The 21,033-nt window shown below is 35.8% G+C and overlaps 1 protein-coding gene across 1 annotated transcript in view; it reads right to left on the bottom strand.

Moving 5' to 3' along the window:
- The window catches only part of DGKK (diacylglycerol kinase kappa), a 177,348-nt gene that overhangs the window by 49,273 nt on the left and 107,042 nt on the right, over positions 1–21,033 (bottom strand). Inside the window, exons 7-8 of the mRNA XM_049643853.1 lie at positions 20,818–20,940; positions 1,253–1,355 (exon numbers count right to left, since the gene is read on the bottom strand). Coding sequence (XP_049499810.1) covers positions 1,253–1,355; positions 20,818–20,940 — 226 coding nt within the window. The remainder of the gene's footprint in view (positions 1–1,252; positions 1,356–20,817; positions 20,941–21,033) is intronic.

Below are 21,033 nucleotides of genomic sequence, written 5' to 3' on the forward strand. Positions count from 1 at the left end.
AAACGTCCCTCCCCTTGGACCCTGTTTTATCTGTTCTAACATCTCCAACCCTCTGATAGGAGACCCTATAGAAAGTTTAGTCTTGCTGCTTTGATTTCATTACTAACTCCATTCTGTGCAACCTCCTATAATTAGTTGACAGTGGTAACATTTTCTGATCTCCAAGTGCCTCCAAGTGTCACTCCTTTGGAGCTTAGCATATGCTACCTTTTGTCATATTATATCCATATGTCATATCAATTGTCATATTATATCCATATCCTGGGTCGACAATAACCATAAACTCTAGATATGCTATTATCTTGGATCTCTTTGTAGCCTTCCAACACCTTATGAATAGAATCTCAATAAATCACTAGTGTTTAGGAATTGACAAAGCATGAGCAGAGCATGCTGGGACAATAATCATGCTAATTTCAGATTTGGAGACAACCTTGGTATTAGTGTCCATTCTAAGAGTAACATAACCTGGGCCTTCATGTAGTTCTTCCTTGCCCACCTGCATGCAAGCAAACTTCTTTTATGGATTATCTAATGGCTGAAAATCATGAAAAACCTGAAATCAATTCTGATAATTTAGAAGCAACCGGGAAAGAGCCTACAGAGAATATGCCCACATACATATACACCATAAATACCAACATTCATTATCCCAAAGGTCTAAAAAGAAACATGAGCTGTCTTTACATATATGCACATTCCTACTCCCCAAAAATATTTGACTGGTTGAGAATAATAATTTAATTAAAACATTTCCAGCCTAAATGTCCATCAACTGATGAATGGATAAAGAAATTGTGGTTTATATACACAATGGAGTACTACATGGCAATGAGAAAGAATGACATATGGCCCTTTGTAGCAACATGGATGGAACTGGAGAGTGTGATGCTAAGTGAAATAAGCCATACAGAGAAAGACAGATACCATATGTTTTCACTCTTATGTGGATCCTGAGAAACTTAACAGAAGACCACGGGGGAGGGGAAGGAAAAAAAAAGTTAAGAGAGGGAGAGAGCCAAACCATAAGAGACTTTTAAAAACTGAGAATAAACTGAGGGTTGATGGGGGGTGGGAGGGAGGGGAGGGTGGATGATGGGCATTGAGGAGGGCAGCTGTTGGGATGAGCACTGGGTGTTGTATGGAAACCAATTTGACAATAAATTTCATATTTAAAAAAATTTCCCCAGTCTTAGCACCTTCCCTCCTGTCCCAATGAAATACATTCTGAGATTAAAGTTTAGGTACTCACCATCTCCTTTAGGGTCGCTGAGGGCAGTGGGAGGAATGACTGATGTTCGATGACTTCCAAACCAGCATTCCTTGGAAAACCGTCTACGGCAGTCATGGTGCACCTGAAACGACAAGAGAACAGAGAGAAAAAAAGGAAGGGGGAGAGAAAAAGATACAATTGATCAGTCTTGAGGTCAAATTCCAAGGTTTCAGTCCCCAGTATTAAAAATCTCCCTTTCTGAGATTTGGTGCCATACACTTTCCCCTGACTTAACCTGGACACTCACTTTCCACTCAGAGCTTGAACCATCCCTGAAGATGGCCTCTGAGCTCTGTTCCTTTCAAAGGTAGCTTTTAGAAGACACCCATCACAGGCATTAAGAAGACACAAGTCCTAGGGCACAATCTTAGTGGCCTACACAATAGGGAGCTTACTTGCAATTTAAGAATGCTAATCCTGATAATATACTATTACACTCCAATCCTTACATCAATCATGTATAGTAGGGAATACATTATTAGGTTCATTTTAGAAATGAGGATACCAAAGGTCAGAGAGGTGAAAAGTCTTGCTCATGGTCAAATACCTGGGAATTGGCAGAGCTGAGATTCTGCTGCCTTCTCCGCAAGAGGTCATATTTCCCAAATTTCTGATATTTTTAAGTACCACTTCCTGGACAATGACATAGTTCCTAGTGGACATGAATCTGGCCTGATTACGCAAGAGCAATTAAAAAGAAAGCCAAAGGACAACCAGAGTTTTCTTTTTTTTTATTGAGATATAATTGACATATAACATTATATCAGCTCCAGGGGTACAACCTAATGATTTGATATTTGTATATATTCCAAAATGATCACCACAGTAAGTGTAGTTAACATGTGTCACCATATATAATTACATTTCTTTTCTTGTGATGATAACTTTTAAGGTCTACACTCTTAGCAAATTACAAGTAAGCAAAACAGTATTATTAACTACAGTCACCATGCTGTCCGTTATATCCTGATGTCTCATTTATTTTAGAACTGGAAGTTTGTACCTTTTGACCACCTTCACGTATTTTGCCCATATCCTAACCCCCATCCCCATATCTGTGAGCTCATTTTTATTTTTAGATTCTACATGTAAGTGAGATCATATAGTATTTCTTATTCTCTGACCCATTTTATATAGCATAATGCCCTGAGGTCCATCCATGTTGCTGCAAATGCCATGATTTCCTTCACTTTTAGGACTGAATAATATTCCATTGCATATACATCTACCACATTTTCTTTATCCATGCATCCATCACTAGACACTTAGGTTCTTACCATATCTTGACTATCATAAATAATGTTGCTGTGAACATAAGAGTGCCTATATCTTTTTGAGTTAGTGTTTTCATTCTCTTCAGAAGTGAAGTTGCTAGGTCATATGGTAGTTATATTTTTAATTTTTAAAGGAAACTCTTTACTGTTTTCCACAGTGGCTGCACCAATTCACATTTATACCAACAGTACACAAGGGTTCTCTTTTCTCCATATCCTTGTCAACGTTTATTTCTTGTCTTTTCGGTAACAGCTATTCTGACAGGTGTGAGGTGGTATCTCATTGACATTTTGATTTGCATTTGCCTGATGATTAGTGATACTGAATACCTTTTCATAAATCTGTTTGCCACCTGTATGTCTTTAGAAAAATATCTATGTAGATCCTCTGTCCATTTTTTAATTGGATTGTTGCTTGCTTTGTGCTGTGGAGTTGTATGACTTCTTTATATATTTTGGATATTTACTTCTTATCAGATATATGATTTAAAAATATTTTCTCTCATTTAGTTGATTGCCTTTTTCCTTTTGTTGATGGCTCCTTTGCTGTGCAGAAGCTGTTTAGTAGTCTCATCTGTTTATTTTTTCTTTTGTTGCCTTTACTTTTGGTGTCAAATCCAAAAATCCATGACAAGTCTGATCTCAAGGAGTTTACCAGCTATGTTTTCTTCTAGGAGTTTTATGGTTTCAAGTCTTACATTCAAGTCTTGAATCCATTTGAATTCATTTTTGTGAGTGGTATAAGATAGCGGTCCAGTTTCATTCTTTTTGCAGGTTCCCAGCACCATTTATTGAAGAGACTATCCTTTCCCTATTGTATATCCTTGACTCCTTTACCATAAATTAACTGACCATATGTGCATGAGTTTATCTCTGGGATATTTTGTTCCATTGATCTATGTGTCTGTCTTTATGCCAATACCATACTGCTTTGATTACTATGGTTTTTTAATGTAGTTTTAAATCACGGAGCATGATGTCTCCTGCTTTGTTCTTCTTTCTCAAGGTTGCATTGGTTGTTTGGGGACTATTGTGGTTCCATAAAAATTTTGGAATTGTTCTACTTCTGTGAAAAATCCCATTGGAATTTTGATAGGGACTGCGTTGAATCTGTAGATTGCATTGGGGAATATAGATGTTTTAACAATATTAATTCTTCCAATCCATGAGCACAGAATATTTTTCCATTTATTTGCATATTATTAAATTTCTTTCATCAATATCTTGTAGTTTTCAGAGTACAGGTCTTTCATCACCTTGGTTAAGTTTATTCCTAGGTATTTTATTATTTTTGTTGCAGTTATAAATGAGATGGTTTTCTTAATTTCTGATAGTTTATTAGTATATAGAAATGCAACAGATTTTTGTATATTAATTTTGAATCCTGCAATTTTATGGAATTTATTAGTTCTAACAGGTTTTTTTTGGTAAACTCTTTAGGGTTTTCTTTTCTTTTTAAAAGTTTATTTTTTTACTTTGAGAAAGAGAGAGAGAGTGAGAGACTGGAGAAAGAGGGAGAGACAGAATACCAAGCAGGCTCCATGCTATCAGCACAGAGCCCAACATGGGGCTTGACCTGAGCCAAAATTGAGAGTTGGATGCTTAACTGACTGAGTCACCCAGGCAACCCTCTTTAGGGTTTTCTATATATAATATCTCATCCACAAATAGTGACAGTTTTACTTCTATCTCTATGATTTGGATGCTTAAAAATTTATTATTGGAGTATCATTGACATACAATGTTATATTAGTTTTAGGTGTACAACATATTGCTCCAACAATTCTATACATTACTCAGTGCTCACCATAATTAGTGTAGTCACCATACAACGTTACTACATTATTTGACTCTATTCCCTCTGCTGTACTTTTCAACTCCGTGACTTATTTATTTTATAACTGGATAACTTCTATTTCTTTTTCTTGCCTAGGACTTCTAATACTATGCTGAATAAAAGCAGGGAGAATGGGCATTCTTGTCTTGCTCCTGATCTTAGAGGAAAAGATGAAATGTTTTCACCATTGAGTATGATGTTAGCTGTGGGTTTGCCATATATGGCCTTTATTATGTTGAATTATGTTTCCTTTATACCGACGTTGTCAAGAGTTTTTATCATAAATGGATGTTGAATTTTGCCAAATGATTTTCTGCATCTATTGAAATGATCATATAATTTTTATTCTTCATTTTGTTAATGTAGTGTACTGCGTCGATTGGTTTCTGCTTGTTGAGCCAGACTTGCACCCCTGGAATGAATCGTACTTGATTATAGTGTATGATCCTTAATGTACTGTTGAATTTGGCTTGCTAATATTTTGTTGAGGATTTTTGCATCTGTGTTCATCAGAGATATTGACCTGTAATTTTTTTTCTTGTGACATCCTTATCTGGTCTTGGTGGCAGGGTAATGCTGGCTTTATAGAAGGAGTTTGGAAGTGTTCCTTCCTCTTATATTTTTTTGAAGATTTTAAGAAGGATTGGTATGAATTCTGTTTTAAAAATGTTGGATAGAATTTACCAGTGTATGTGTCTGGTCCCAGACACTTGTTTTTTGGGAGGTTTTTGATTACTGATTCAGTCTCCCTACTAATAATCTGTTCAGATTTTCTATTTCTTTATGATTCAGTCTTTGTGCTTTTATGTTTCTAGTAATTTATCCATTTCTTCTATATTTCCAATTTGTTGGTGTATAATTGTCCATAGTAGTCCCTTATTATTCTTTGTGTTTCTGTGGTATCAGTTGTAACATCTCCTTGTTCATTTCTGATTTTATTTATTTGAGCCTTCTCTTTGTTTTCAGGGTGAGTCTAGCTGAAGGTTTGTCAGTTTTCTTTATCTTTTAAAAGAATCACCTTATAAATTAATGGATTCTATTGTCCTTTTAGTCTCAATTTCATTTATTGCTGCTCTGATCTTAGTTATTCCCTTACTTGTACTAACTTTGGGTTTTGTTTGTTCTTTTTATTTACTTCATTAAAGTGTAAAGTTAGGTTGTTCATTTGAGATTTTTTTTTCTTCAGGTTTTTATCACTATGAACCTCTCTCCTAGAACTGCTTTTGCTGCATCCCATAAGTTTTTTTTTTCTTTTTAAAAATTAAATTACAATTAACATAGCGTTATATTAGTTTCAGGTATAAAATATAATGATTCAGCAGTTCTATACATTATTCAGTGCTCATTAGGAAAAGTGTACTCTTAATCCCTTTCACCTATTTCACCCATACCCCCACCCACCTCTGCTTTGGCAACCAGAGAACAGTTTGTTCTCTGTATTTAAGAGTCTTATTTGTCACTTTTTTTGTTGTTCATTTGCTTTCTTTCTTAAATTCCACACATGAGTGAAATCACATGATATTTGTCTTTCTCTGACTTATTTTATTTAGCATTATACCCTCTAGATCATTCCATGTTGTTGAAAATGGCAAGATTTCATTCTTTTTATTATATATATACATATATATATATATATATATATATATATATATATATATATATTCGTTTATCACTTCTTTATCCATTCATCTATGGATGGACACTTGGGTTTCTTCCATATATTGGCTATTTTAAATAATTCTGCAATAAACATAGGGGTGCATATATCTTTTCAAAATAGTGTTTTCATATTCTGTGGGTAAATATTCAGTAGTGGAATTACTGGATCATGTGGTAATTCTATTTTTAATTTTTTGAGGTGCCTCTATAGAGATTTCCACAGTGGCTGCACCAGTTTGCATTCCTGCCAACTTGCACCTTTGCACGAGGGTTTATTTTTCTCCACATCTTCACAAATGCTTGTTATTTTTTGCCTTTTAGATACTAGCAATTCTGACAGGTGTGAGATGATAGAGAGCTCATTGTGGTTTTGTTTTGCATGTCCCTGATGATTAGTGTTACTGAGCATCTTTCCATGTGTCTTTTGGCCATTTGTATGTCTTCTTTGGAAAAATGTCTATTCAGGTCCTCTACCCATTTTTAAGTGGATTATTATTATTTTTTTAATGTTGAGTTGTATAAATTCTCTATATATTTTGGACTATTAACTCTTTATCCGATATATCATTTGCAAATATCTTGTCCCATTCAGTAAGTGGAGTTTTGTTTTGTCAATGGTTTCCTTTGCTGTGCAAAAGCTTTTTATTTTGGTGTAGTCACAATAGTTTAGTTTACTTTTGTTTTCTTTTCCTGAGGTGACATATCTAGCAAAATGTTTGATGTCAAAGGAATTACTGTCTATTTTTTGTTCTAAGAGTTTTATGGTTTCAGGTATCACATTTAGGTCATTAATCCATTTTGACTTTATTTTTGTTTATGGTGCAAGAAAGTGGTACACTTTCGTTCTTTTGCATGTCACTGTCCATTTTTTCCAGCACTATTTGTTGAATAGACTGTCTTTTCCCCATCATATATTCTTGACTCCTTTGTCATAGAAAAATTGGTCATATAAGTGTGGATTTACTTCTGAGCTCTCTATTCTGTTCCATTGATCTCTGTCATTTTTCTGCCAGTACCATACTGTTTTGATTGCTATAGCTTTGTAGTATAGTTTGAACTCAGAAAGCATGATACCTCCAGCTTTGCTCTTTTTTCTCAAGACTGCTTTGACTACTTGGGGTCTTTTGTGGTCCCATACAAATTTTAGGATTCTGTGTAAAATGTTGTTGGTTCTTTAGGATGTGTTAAATCTGTAAATTACTTTGGGTAGAATGTACATTTGAACAATATTGGTTCTTCCAATCCATGAGTATGGGATATCTTTCCATTTGTTTGTATTATAAATTTCCTTCCTTTCAATATTTTGTAGTTTTCAGAATACAGATCTTTCACTACTCTGGTTAAGTTTATTCCTAGGTATTTTAATTTTTATTGTTGTTGCAATTGTAAATGGGATTGTTTTCTTATTTTCTCTTTCTGCTTTTTCATTATTAGTGTATACAGTGCAACAGATTTTTGTTTATTAACTTTGTATCCTTTGACTTTACTGAATTCAGCTATCAGTCCTAGTAGTTTTTTGGTGGAGTCCTTAGCGTTTTCTATCCATAGTATCATGTCATTTGCAAATAATGAAAGTTTTACTTCTTCCTTACCAATTTGGATACATTTTATTTCTTTTTCTTGTCTGACTGATGTGGCTAGGACTTTCAGTACTTGTTGACTAAAAGTTGGAAGTAGACTTCCTTGTCTTGTTCTTGATCTTATCTGGAAATCTTAGTTTTTCACCCTTGAGCATGATGTTAGCTGTGTGTTTTTCATATATGGCCTTTATTATATTGAGGTATGTTCTCTCTAAGGTTACTTTGTTGAGAGCTTTTACCATGAATGGATGTTTTACTTTGTCAAATGCTTTTCTGCATCTCTGCTAATGATCATTTTTAAAAATCCTTTCTCTCGTTAATGTGATGTATCATGTTGATTGATTTGCAAACATTGAGCCACTCTTGCATTCCTTGAATAAATACCACTTGATTGTGGCAAATGATTTTTTATAGTTCTTATATTTGGTTTGCTAATATTTTGTTGAGGATTTTCATCAGAGATATTGACTTGTAAGTTTTTTTTTAAAGTATCTTTATGTAGCTTTGGTATCAGGGTAATTCTGTCCTCATAGAATGAATTTGGAAGCTCTCCATCCTTTTCTGTTATTTAGAACAGTTTGAGAAGAATAGGTTTTAACTCTTCTGTAAATGTTTGGTAGAATTCACCTGTGAAGCCAGCTGGTCCTAGACTTTTGTTTGTTGAGATTCAATTTCATTGCTAGTAATCAGTCTGTTCAAATTTTCTATTTCTTCCTGATTCAGTTTTAGAAGGTTATATGTTTCTAGGAATTTATGCATTTATTTTAGGTTGTCCAATTTTGTTGCATATAATTCTTCATAATATTCTCTTAAAATCTTTTGTATTTCTGTGGTGTTGTTTGTTATTTCTCCTCCTTCATCTCTGATTGTATTTATTTGAAACCTCTTTTTTTTCTTAATGAGTCTCATTTTTGATTATTAAAAATAATAATAATTGGGTTGTCATTTTTGTTTATTAAAAAAAACAGCTGCCGGTTTCATTGATCTCTTCCATTGTTTTTTTTTAGTCTTTATTTCATTTATTTCTTCCCTAATCTTTATTATGTCCTTCATTCTACTGGTTCGGGGATTTGCTTGTTTTTTGTTTTCTAGCTCTTTAGATGTAAAGTTACATTGTTTATTTGAGGGTTTTTTTCTTTTCGAGGAAGGCCTGCAGTGCTATAATCTTCCTTCTTCGAACAGCTTTTGCTGCATCCCAAAGATTTTGGACCATTTTACTTTCATTTTTATTTCTGTCCATGTACTTGTGTTTTCCTTTTTAATTTCTTCATTGACCGTTTTTTGTTTAGTAACATATTATTTAGCATCCATGTATTTGTGTTCTTTCCACATTTTTTCTCATGATCGATTTCTAGTTTCATATTGTTGTGGTGGGAAAACATGCATAATATGGTTTCAATCTTTTTGAATTTATTGAGATTTGTTTTGTGACTTAACATGTGATCTATTCTGGAGAATGTTCCATGTGCACTTGAAAAGAATTTATATTCTGCTGTTTTTGGATCGAATGTTCTAAATATATCTGTTAGATCCATCTGGTCCAATGTGTCATTCAAAGCCACCATTTCTTTGTTGATTTTCTGTCTGAATGATGTATCCATCAATGTAAGTGGGTGTTAAAGTCCCCTACTATTATTGTATCACTGTCAATTTCTCCCTTTATGTCTGTTAATAGTTAACACTATGTATTTAGGTGCTCTCAAATTGGGTGCATAAATATTTATAATTGTGATATCCTCCTGTAGGTTTGTTCCTTTTCTCATTATGTAGTGTCCTTCTTTGTCTCTTGTTACAGTCTTTGTTTTAATGTCTATTTTGTCTGATATAAGTATTGCTACCCCAGCTTTCTTTTTGCTTCCATTTGCATGATAAATGTTTTCCAATCCCTTCACTTTCAATTTGCATGTGTTGTTAGGTCTGAAGTGAGTCTCTTGTAGGCAACATACAGATGGGTCTTGCTTTCTTATCCATTTAGTCACTCTATGTCTTTTAAATAAAGCATTTATTTCATTTACATTGAAAGTAATTATCACTAGGTATGTACTTATTGCCATTTGTTACTTATTGTATGGTTATTTTTGTAGTTCTTCTCTGTTCCTTTTTTCCCTTACTCTCTTCCCTTGTGTTGTGATGGCTTTGTTTAGTGATATGCTTGGATGGATTCTTTGTCTTTATTTCTTGTGTATCTACTATAGATTTTTGATTTGTGGTTACCATTAGGTTTGTATATAACATCTTATGCATATAGCAGTCTATATTAAATTGATAGTCACTTAAGTTTGAACTCATTAAAAGTGCTAAATTTTTACTCCTCCCTTCACATATTTTATGGATGTCATATTTTATGTCCTTTTATTTTGTGAATCCTTTGACTGATTTCTATAGGTATAATTGATTTTACTGTTTTTATGCTTTAACCTCCATACTGGTTTTCTAAGTGATTAATCTTATACTTTTATTATATGCTTCCATTTACCTGTGAAGTTTTTTCTTTTCATAATTTTCTTACTCATGATTATGGCCTTTTCTTTTCACTCAAAGAATTTTGTTTAACATTTCTTGTAAGATTGGTTTAATGTGAGGAACTCTTTTAGCTTTTTTTTTTTTTTTTTTGGTCTGGGAAACTATTTATCTCTCCTTCTGTTCTAAATGATAGCCCTTCTGGGTAGAGTATTCCAAGTTTCAGGTTTTTTCCTTTCAGTAGTTTGAATATATTATGCCAGTCCCTTGTGGCCTGAAAACTTTCTTCTGAATAATCAGCTGATAGACTTAGGGGGTTCCCCTGGTATGTAACAGTTTGCTTTTGTTGCTTTTTAAATTCTATCTTTATCACTAGGCTTTGCCATTTAAATTATTATGTGTCTCAGTGTGGACCTCTTTGGGCTGATTTTGTTGGGGGCTGCCTGTGCTGCCTGGAAATGGATCTCTGTTTCCTTCCTCAGATTAGGGATGTTTTCAACTATTATTACTTCAAATAAATTTTCTGCCCTCTCTATCACTTTTCCTTCTGGGATCCCTGTAATTGGAATGTTATGCTTGATGATGTTGCTGAGTTCCCTTAGCCTATTCCCATTTTTAAAATATTCGTTTGTATTTTTTTGATCTTCAGCTTGGTTGCTTTCAATTACCCTGTCTTCCAGGTTGCTGACATGTTCCTTTGTCTCCTCTAATCTACTATTGATTCCCTATAGTGTATTTTTAATATAATTTATTGTCAAATTGGCTAATATACAGTGTATAAAGTGTGCTCTTGGTTTTTGGGGTAGATACCCGTGTTTCATCACTTACATACAACACCCAATGTTCATTCAACAAGTGCCTTCCTCAATGCCCATCATCTATTTTCCTCTTTCCCCCACCTCCTCATCAACCCTCAGATTGTTCTCTGTATTTAAGAGTCTCTTATGGTTTGCATCCCTCCCTCCCTGTTTGTAACTATTTTTTCCCCTCCCCTTCCCCCATGGTCTTCTGTTAAGTTTCTCAAGATCCACATATGGGTGAAAACATATGATATCTGTCTTTCTCTATATGACTTATTTTATTCAGAATAATACCATCCAGTTCCATCCACGTTTTTGCAAATGGCATGATTTCATTCTTTCTCATTGCCAAGTAGTATTCCATTGTATATATAAACTACATCTTCTTTATCCATTCATCAGTTGATGGACATTTAGGCTCTTTCCATAATTTGGCTATGTTGAAAGCACGGCTATACAAAGCATAGGAGACTGTTAAAAACTGAGAACAAACTGAGGGTTGATGGGGGGTGGGAGGGAGGGGAGGGTGGGTGATGGGTATTGAGGAGGGCACCTTTTGGGATGAGCACTGGGTGTTGTATGGAAACCAATTTGACAATAAATTTCATATATTGAAAAAAAAAAAGAAAGCACAGCTATAAACATTGGGGTACAAATGCCCCTATGCATCAGCACTCCTGTATCCCTTGGGTAAATTCCTAGCAGTGCTATTGCTGGGTCATAGGGTAGTTATATTTTTAATTTTTTGAGGAACCTCCACACTGTTTTCCAGAGTGGCTGCACCAGTTTGCATTCCCACCAACAGTGCAAGAGGGTTCGTTCCCTTTTCTCCACATCCTCACCAGCATCTGATGTTTCCTGAGTTGCTCATTTTAGCCACTCTGACCGGTGTGATGTGATATCTCAGTGTGGTTTTGATTTGTATTTCCCTGATGATGAGTGACGTTGAGCATCTTTTCATGTGTCTGTTGGCCATTTGGATGTCTTCTTTGGAGAAGTGTCTATTCATGTCTTCTGCCCATTTCTTCACTGGATTATTGGTTTTTCGGTTGTTGAGTTTGGTAAGTGCTTTATAGATTTTGGATACTAGCCCTTTATCTGATATGTAATTTGAAAATATCTTTTCCCATTCCATCGGTTGTCTTTTAGTTTTGTTGATTGTTTCCTTTGCAGTGCAGAAGCTTTTTATTTTGATGAGGTACCTGTAGTTCATTTTTGCTTTTAATTTTCTTGTCTTTGGAGATGTGTTAAGAAATTGCTGTGGCTGAGGTCAAAGAGGTTATTGCCTGTTTTCTCCTCTAGGGTTTGGATGGTTTCCTGTCTCACATTTAGTTCTTTCATCCATTTTGAGTTTATTTTTGTGTATGGTGTAAGAAGTTGTCTAGTTTCATTCTCCTGCATGTTGCCATCCAGTTCTCCCAGCACCATTTGCTAAAGAGACTGTCTTTTTTCCATTTTTCCTGCTTTGGCAAAGATTAGTTGGTCATACATTTGTGGGTCCAATTCTGGGTTCTCTATTCTATTCCATTGGTCTCTGTGTCTGTTTCTGTGCCAATGCCATATTGTCTTGATGATTATAGCTTTGTAGTAGAGGCTAAAGTCTGGGATTGTGATGCCTTCTGCTTTTTTTTTTCAATATTACTTTGGCTATTCAGGGTCTTTTGTGGTTCCATACAAATTTTAGAATTGTTTGTTCTAGCTTTGAGAAGAATGCCAGTGCAATTTTGATTGAGAATGCACTGAATGTGTAAATTGCTTTGGGTAGTATTGACATTTTAACAATATTTATTCTTCCAATCCATGAGCATGGAATATTTTTCCATTTTTTTTGTCTTCTTCAATTTCCTTCATAAGTATTCTATAGTTTTCAACATACAGATGTTTTATATCTTTGGTTAGGTTTATTCTAGGTATTTTATTGTTCTTGGTGCAATTGTAAATGGGATCAATTTATTGATTTCTCTTTCTGTTGCTTCATTATTGGTGTATAGAAATGCAACCGATTTCTGTACATTGATTTTGTATCGAGACTTTGCTGAATTCATGGATCAGTTCTAGCAGCATTTTGGTGGAGTCTTCCAGGTTTTCCATGTAGATTATCATGTTGTCTGTGACCCTGTAGTGTATTTTTAATTTCAGTTATTGAGTTCTTCATTCGTGGTTGGTTCTTTTTTAATATTTTCTATCTCTTTGCTGAAGTTCTCAATGAGATCCTCTGCTCTTTTCTTAAGTCCAGTAAGTAACTTTATGAACGTTACTTTGTATTCTTTATCAGGTATATTGCTTAGTTTTATTTCATTTAGCTCTTTTGCTGTGGTTTTGTCCTGTTCTTTGAAATATTCCTCTGTCTCCTCATTTTGTCTAAGTCTTTGTGTTTATTCCTGTGTATTAGATAAGTCAGTTATGTCTTCTGATCTTGAAAATAGTGGCCCTATGAAGAAGATATCTTGTAGTTCCCTGTAGCATCATGTCCCTTATTCACCAGAACCAGGTACTTCAGTAGTGCCTCCTATGTGGGTTGTTTGTGCCCTTCTGTTGTGGCTGCACCTTGTCTGCCTTGAGTACAGTTGGCTGCAATGGTCCACTTTGACTTTTGTGGCATAGTAGGTACAGTTTAATCCCTGTGCCAAGAAACCTGTGTGGGGCTGTAGGCTTATAGTTGGGCAGTGTTGGCAATCAAACCAAATGTCTGTCCTAAGCTCACTTACCAGGGCTGCAGTCACACTGACCTGCAGGACTCTCTCCCTGCATTGTCTCCTGAGAGGCTTTTGTTGGTCGGCAAGGCCTGCAGTAAGATCAGATGCCTGCACCCTGCCATACATCCATCTGCCAGGGCTGTAGTTACACTGATCAGCAGGATACCCTCTCTGCACAGCCAAATATAAGGTTTGGATGCTAGGACTGTGGTGCACTGGTGTGTGTGGTTATCTTCTACTCCTTCCAAGGTAGAGGTCAACTTTGGAGTAGTGTTTTTCCCTGCTGGGGTTGCTTGCAGGATGCAGTTTACCAGGAGCTGCTTTGAAGGGACTATCTGTGGGTTGAATGGGGCAGATCTGCAGGAGAATAGGAGAATGGGGGTAGGGCACACAGTGTTAGTAAGTTGGGTGGAGAGTGTTCTCGCTGGTTCCTGTAGATGTGCAGCTATTTAGGCTGGGAAGGATGGGAGAGAAATGGCACCCAATAGCTCTTTTGTTCTTGGAGAAGTCTCCTACAGGTCTCTTCCAGCATATGTTCTGGGATTAATAAACAAATCTTCACTTATACCTCAGGTGCTCAAACTGCTGCTTCTATGCTCTATCTTGGCTGGGTTGTTATGTTGTCTATTTAACAAGGACCTAGCTTCCTATCACCCTCTGGTTCTCCTGGACCTAAGCTCACTGGTTTTTAAAGTACTCAGAATTAAGCCCTGCTGATTGTAAAAACTCATGAAGTTAAGGCCCACTGTTTTTCAAATCCAAATGTTATGGGAACTCATCTTCCCAGTTCAGGTTCCCTGTGCCTGAGGTGTCTGTTGGTAGGGTCTGATTCTCTCACTTCTCTGTACCTGTGGTGTCTCTTCCATTTGTGGTTTCTTTCCCAATTGTGTCTCACTAAGGGTTTGGTTCCCAATTGTATCTCTGCCCCTCTTACCCTTTTTATTGTGGCCTCCTTACTACAATTAACTGTGGAAGATCTCTTCTGCCAGTCTTTGGGTCATTTTCTGAATTAGTTACATTGATGTGACTACTATCTCAGTGTCTCTGTGGAATGAGGTGAGCTCAGGATCTTACTACTCTGCATCACATAAGTTTTGGTATGTTTTTTTCCATTTTCATTTGTCTCAAGTTATCTTTTTATTTCTCTGTTGATTTCTTCTTTGGCCCATTTTTGTACAGTAGCATGTTTAATATAAACATATTTGTGGATTTTCCAGTTTTCTTCCTGTAATTAATTAGTAGTGTCATACCACTGTGGTCAGAAAAGATGCTTTATATGATGTCAATCTTTTAAAATTTATTAAGACTAGTTTTGTTGTCTAACATATGATCTCTCCTGGAGAATGTTCTATTTGCATTTGACAAGGATGTATATTCTGTAGCTTTTGGATGAAATGTTCAGTATATATCTATTAAATCCATCTGTGGTAATGTGTCATTTAATGCCAATGTTTCTGTATTAATTTTCTGTCTGGATACTCTTTCTATTGATGACAGTGGAGTATTTAATTTCCCTAATATTGTATTGCTATGCATTTCTCCCTTAGGTACTTCTATGTTAGGTGCATAAATATTTACAAATGTTATATCTTCTTGTTGGGTTGTCCTCTTTATCATTATGTAATGACCTTCTTTGTCTCTAATTACAGTCTTTGTTTTAAAGCCTATTTTGTCTAATATAACTACCCCTGCTTTCTTTCGATTTCCATTTGCATGGAATGTATTTTTCCATCCCTTCATTTTCAGTTTTTGTGTGTCATTATATCTGAAGTGAATATCTTATAGGCAGGATATAAATGGGTCTTTTTAAAATCCATCCAATCACTCTATGTCTTTTGTTTTGAGAATTTAGTTCATGTATATTATTTAAGATAATTACTGATAGGTATGTACTTATTGACATTTTGCTCATTGTTTTTTGGTTGTTTTGTAGATCCTCTGCTCTTTTCTTCTCTTACTCTCTTCCTTTGTGATTTGAAGATTTTCTGTAGTGGTATACTTATATTCCTTTCTCTTTATATTTTGTGTATCTACTAAGATTATTGCTTTGTGGTTACCATGAGGCTTGCATATAACACCTTTTGTAACAGTCTGGTTTCTTTTTATTAAAAAAAAATTTAACATTTATTTATTTTTGAGAGAGAGAGGTAGAGCATGGGCAGGGGAGGGGGAGAGAGAGAGGGAGACACAGAATCTGAAGAAGCCTCCAGGATCTGATCTGTTTGTTAGCACAGAGCCCAAAGTGGATCTCGAACTCATGAACTGCGAGACCATGACCTGAGCTGAAGTTGGAGGCTCAACCGACAGAGTCACCCAGGTACCCCCCCCCCCATTTTTTTAAAATTAAAACTTATTTATATTTGAAAGATGAGAGAGGCAGAGCATGAGCAGGGGGAGGTGTAACAGTCTGTTTTAAGTTGATAACAATTTAAGTTTGAATGCATTCTAAAACTCTATATTTTACTTCCTCCAAACCTTTTGTGTTTTTGATATTACTATTTAGAATCTTAAAATTTTTTTAATGTTTATTTATTTCTGAGACAGAGACAGAGCATGAATGGGGGAGGGGCAGAGAATCCGAAGCAGACTCCAGGCTCTGAGCTGTCAGCACAGAGCCCAATGCGCGGCTCGAACTCACAGACTGTGAGATCATGACCTGAGCTGAAGTCGGACGCCCAACCAACTGAGCCACCCAGGCGCTCCACCACTTACAATCTTTTTATGTCGTGTATCCCTTATAAAATTATGGTTATGGTTACTTTTACTATTTTTATCTTTCATACTAGCTTTATAAATCATTAATTCACCACCTTTACACTGTTAGATTATTCTGAATTTTACAATATATTTACCCTTACCAGTGAGATTTATATTTTTCATATGTTTTCTTCTTACTAATTAGTGCCCTTTAATTTCAGCTTAAAGAAGTCCCTTTAACATTTTTTTATATGGCCAGTATAGTGGTAATGAACTCATTTAGCTTTTGTTTGAAAAACTCTCTCTCCTTTAATTCTGATTGACACTGCTGTGTTGAGTATTCTTGCTTGGAAGTTTTTTTCCCCAGCATTTTGAATATATTGTCCCAATCCCTTCTGGCTTGCAAATTTTCTGCTGAAAAATCTGCTATAGTCTTATGGGGGTTCACTTGTACATGACAAGTTTTTGTCTTCTTGCTTTTAATATTCTTTTCTTGTCTTTAACTTTTGATATTTCAATTATAATGTGTCTCTTTGGTCTTTATGGGTCTCTTTGGTTCATCTTATTTGCAACTCTCTTGACTTCTTGTATCTGTAGGTCTGTTTCCTTCTCCAAGTTAGGAAAGTTTTCAGCCATTATTTCTTCAAATAAGTTTTATAACCCTTCTCTTTCTCTCTCTCTTCTCCTTCTGTAACCCTATAATGAGAATGTTGGTCCACTTGATGTCTCATGATCTCTTTTGCTATCTTCAGGTTTGTTCATATTTTTTTTTCTTTTTGCTTCTCAGATTGGGTGTGATCCACTCCCCTGTATTCGAATTCACTCATCTTTTCTTCTGTTTTGTCTAGTCTGTGTTGAACCTCTCTCATGTACTTTTCCAGTTCAGTTATTGTATTCTAAAGTTCTGTGACTTTTATTTGCTATTTTCTTATATTTTCTGTCTTTTCTTATTGAGATATAAGCACACAACATTATATTAGTTTTGGGTGTACAGCACAATAATTTGATATTTAAATGCATGGTGATATAATCATCACCATAAGTCTAGTTAACATCTGTCACTATACATAGTTACAGAATCTTTTCCATGTGATAAGAAATTTTAAGATCCACTCTCTAGTAACTTTCCAATATGCAATGTAGTATTATTACTAACTATAGTCATCACATTGTACATTACATCTCATGACTTATTTATTTCAGAACTGGAAATACATTATAATCCTCCTCTTCACCCATTTCACCCAACCCTCACTTTGGCAACTACAAATCTATTATTTAAATCCTCTAATATCATATTGCTGTGCTTTTCTCCCTTAGGTTCACCTATGTTGGGTGCATAAATATTTACAAATGTTATCTCCTTTTGTTGGATTGTCCCTTTATCATTATGTAACGACCTTTTTTTGTCTTTGTATCTATGAGCTTGGCGGGTTTTTTTTTTTAGATTTTGCATATACATGAGATCATATAATATTTGTCTTTCCCTGACTTATTTCACTTAGCAAAATGCCCTCAAAATCAGTGTTGTGGCAAATGGTGAGATTTTATTTTTTATTGCTGAATAATATTCCATTATTGTGTATATCACATTTTCTTTATTCATTCATCTGTTAGTGAATACTTCAGTTGTTTCCACATCTTGACTATTGTAAATAATGCTGCAATGAACATGTTGGTGCACAGATTTTTTTTCAAGTTAGTGTTTTAATTGTCTTTGGGTAAATACCCAGAAGTGTAATCACACTTTTTTGTTTTTACTTTTGTTTCCTTTGCTTTTGGTATTAAATACAAAAAATCATCACCAAGACAAATATCTTATTGCTTATGTTATCTTCTAGGAATTTTATGGTTCCAGGTCTTATGTTCAAGTCTTTAATCTATTTTGAGTTAATTTTTTGTGAATAATGTAAAATAGTGGTCTGGTTTTATTCTTTTACACGTTGTTGATCAGTTTTCCAGCACTATTGAAAAGACTGTCCTTTCCCTGTTGTATATTCTTGGCTCCTTTGTCATAAATTAATTGACCATATATGCATGGGTGTATTTCTGGTTCTGTATTCTGTTCCATTGATCTATGTGTCTGTTTTTCTACCAGTACCATACTCTTTTGATTACCATAGCTTTGTAATACAATTTAAAATCAGGGAGCATGATGTCTCCCACTTCTTCTTCCTTTCTCAAGATTGTTTTGGCTATCTGTGGTCTTTTGTGGCTCCATACAAATTTTGAGATTGCTTGTTCTATTTCTGTGAAAAATGCCATTGGAATGTTGACGAAGATTGCATTAGGCCTTTAGATTGCTTTGGGCAATCTATGAACATTTTAACAACATTAATTCTTCCAGTCCATGAGCACAGAATATTTTTCCATTCATTTGTCTCTTCTTAATTTTTATATTTTCTCTCTTTGTTGAAGTTCTCACTATGTTCATCCATTCTCCTGAGGTTCGTGAGCATTTATGGTCATTATTTTGAACACTTTATCAGGTAAGCAACTCTTCTACATTTCATGAAGGACTTTTTTTCTGATGTGTTGTCTTGTTCTTTTATTTAGAATATATATTCTTCTGTTTCTTTATTTTCCTTCATTCTCTGGGTTGGTTTATATCAATTAGATTAAACAGCCACCTCTCGGTCTTGAGAGTGTGGCCTTGTGTAGGGGATGAAACTTATTATTCAGCCCTGCCTACCTTTTGGTTGTCTAGTGGCTCCTAGTAGTTGAGAGTGTGCCAAAACATGTCACTGTCCCAAAGGGGGGGATTTTAATCAGTACCTAGTTCGAGTGATTGGAAGCCAGACCCTTAAATAGCAGCTTTTAAAGTATGCAACTATATATAATCCTGTGGGACTGCAGGCATAAGGCCCATGGCCACCAGAGCTGGGAGACCTAGAGGTGCTTCCTGTATGGCAGTTGAAAATATTGGTGTGCCAGACAAGTGTACAAGCTCCTTTTTGGGTGATAGTGGCAACCTGGAGCAAGTCAGAGGGAAAGCACAAAGATAGCATCCACTGGATTTCATCCTGAGATAACACCTTAGTAGGCCCCTAGATGTGTGCCAGACCAGAAGCCTGCCCTTTAGGCTGAAGCTGGACAAACAGACCTCTTTTCAGTCTGTTGTCTGTGCTGTGCCCTGTTTATGGTAGTGGGCCAGGAACCCTCTCTCCATTTGTCACAGTCTTATAGGACCCAGTAATGCAAGTCCTGCTGGCCAGCAGAACCAGGAAATAAAGGGGATCACCTGGGCAGCAGCTGTGAAAAGCCAACATACCAGATTCATGTAAAAGTTCCCCCCTGGGAGATACTGGTACTCTGGAGTGTGACAGAGAGAGAGCGCCAATGTGGTGCTTATCCTCCTAGGTCTCTAAAATGTATACAGTACACTCTTAGATATGTGTTCAATTAGAAGCCTGCTACTCAGGCCATAATTATGAAGATATGGTAAGAGTCCTCTTCTACAGTAACACTGGGATCCTCAGATTGTTGCTTCTTGCTCTATCCTGGGTGTGGTAGCTGGGTAAGAACTCTTTCTCCATTAGTTAGAGTTCTTGGGACCTATACTCACTGGTCACCAGATCCACGTGATCTAGAGTTGTCCCCTGGGGACAGCTGAAAAACTTGGGGTGCCTGATGGGGATACAAGCTCCTTTCCAGGAGAAACTTATGACCTGGAGCAAGGTAGAGGGATCCAGAGTCTTCTAAAAAGAAGCTCAGGCATTAGTTTCTTCTGGCCTAGAATAACCAGTTTCACAGGAGCATCTAAAATCTAAATGGTCTAGATAAGTGTTTCTCAACATTGGCACTATTGATATTTTGGGTCAGATAGATTTTTTGTGTTGCCTTGTGCATTATGGGAGGTTTAGCAACTCCCCAAGTTGTAACAATAAAAAATGCCTGCAGACATTGTCAAATGTCTCCTGTAAGTGGGACAAAATCACCCCCAGTTAAGAACAATTGGTATAGAGGAAGGGTAGTGTTGTAGTTAAGAATATGGTTTTGCAGAATTATATATGAATCAAGACTCTTTTTGCTTACTGGCTGCATGACCTTGAGCAAATCACTTCATTTTTCTGAACCTCACTTTCCTCATCTGTAAATGGGGACAATGAGGCCCTGTTTAGGGTTGTTGTAGGGATTAAATGAGATCATGTACACAAAACACTCAGTAAATAGTGGCAATAGTAGTATGTTAATATTATTAACCATTATTAATTAACAAAGATTACAAGTTCCCAGAAAATGGTGAATGAAGAAAGGAGGTTTCTTAAGGATAGACTCAGAACTTATTTTTTTTTTTTTAGTTGCCTGTCCTGTCATAACAGAGTTAAGATTTTCCCATTTACTAGTAGACCTCACTAGCAAGTCTTTCTCTTCAAGACTCTGTAGCCAGATCTGGAAAGGCTAACTACTGAGCTCTATACTATGTAATCTGCATAATATATTTGGGGTAAGGGTCTCTTAGATTTCTATGTGTAGGCACATAGCTTAACTCCACCCCCTCTCTAGAAGTCAAGTTCTCAAGGAGACAAGAAGAGTCTTACCGTAGAATTACACCAGAGACATCGGAAGTCTTGAAGTCTTTGGTAACTGCCACAGTTCTCATGACATACTGCACACTGAGAACTGACAGATATATTTCCTTCTACCCACTGATGAGGCATAGTCTTCTGAAAGGTAAATAAAAAGATAAGAGATAGAAGTTAGAGATATAAAAGAGAGAAAGGGCCAGTTGGAGTAACTATGCTACCCCATGAGGG

The sequence above is a fragment of the Panthera uncia genome, chromosome X (assembly GCF_023721935.1).
Source record: "Panthera uncia isolate 11264 chromosome X, Puncia_PCG_1.0, whole genome shotgun sequence".
Classification (NCBI taxonomy): Eukaryota; Metazoa; Chordata; class Mammalia; order Carnivora; family Felidae; genus Panthera; species Panthera uncia.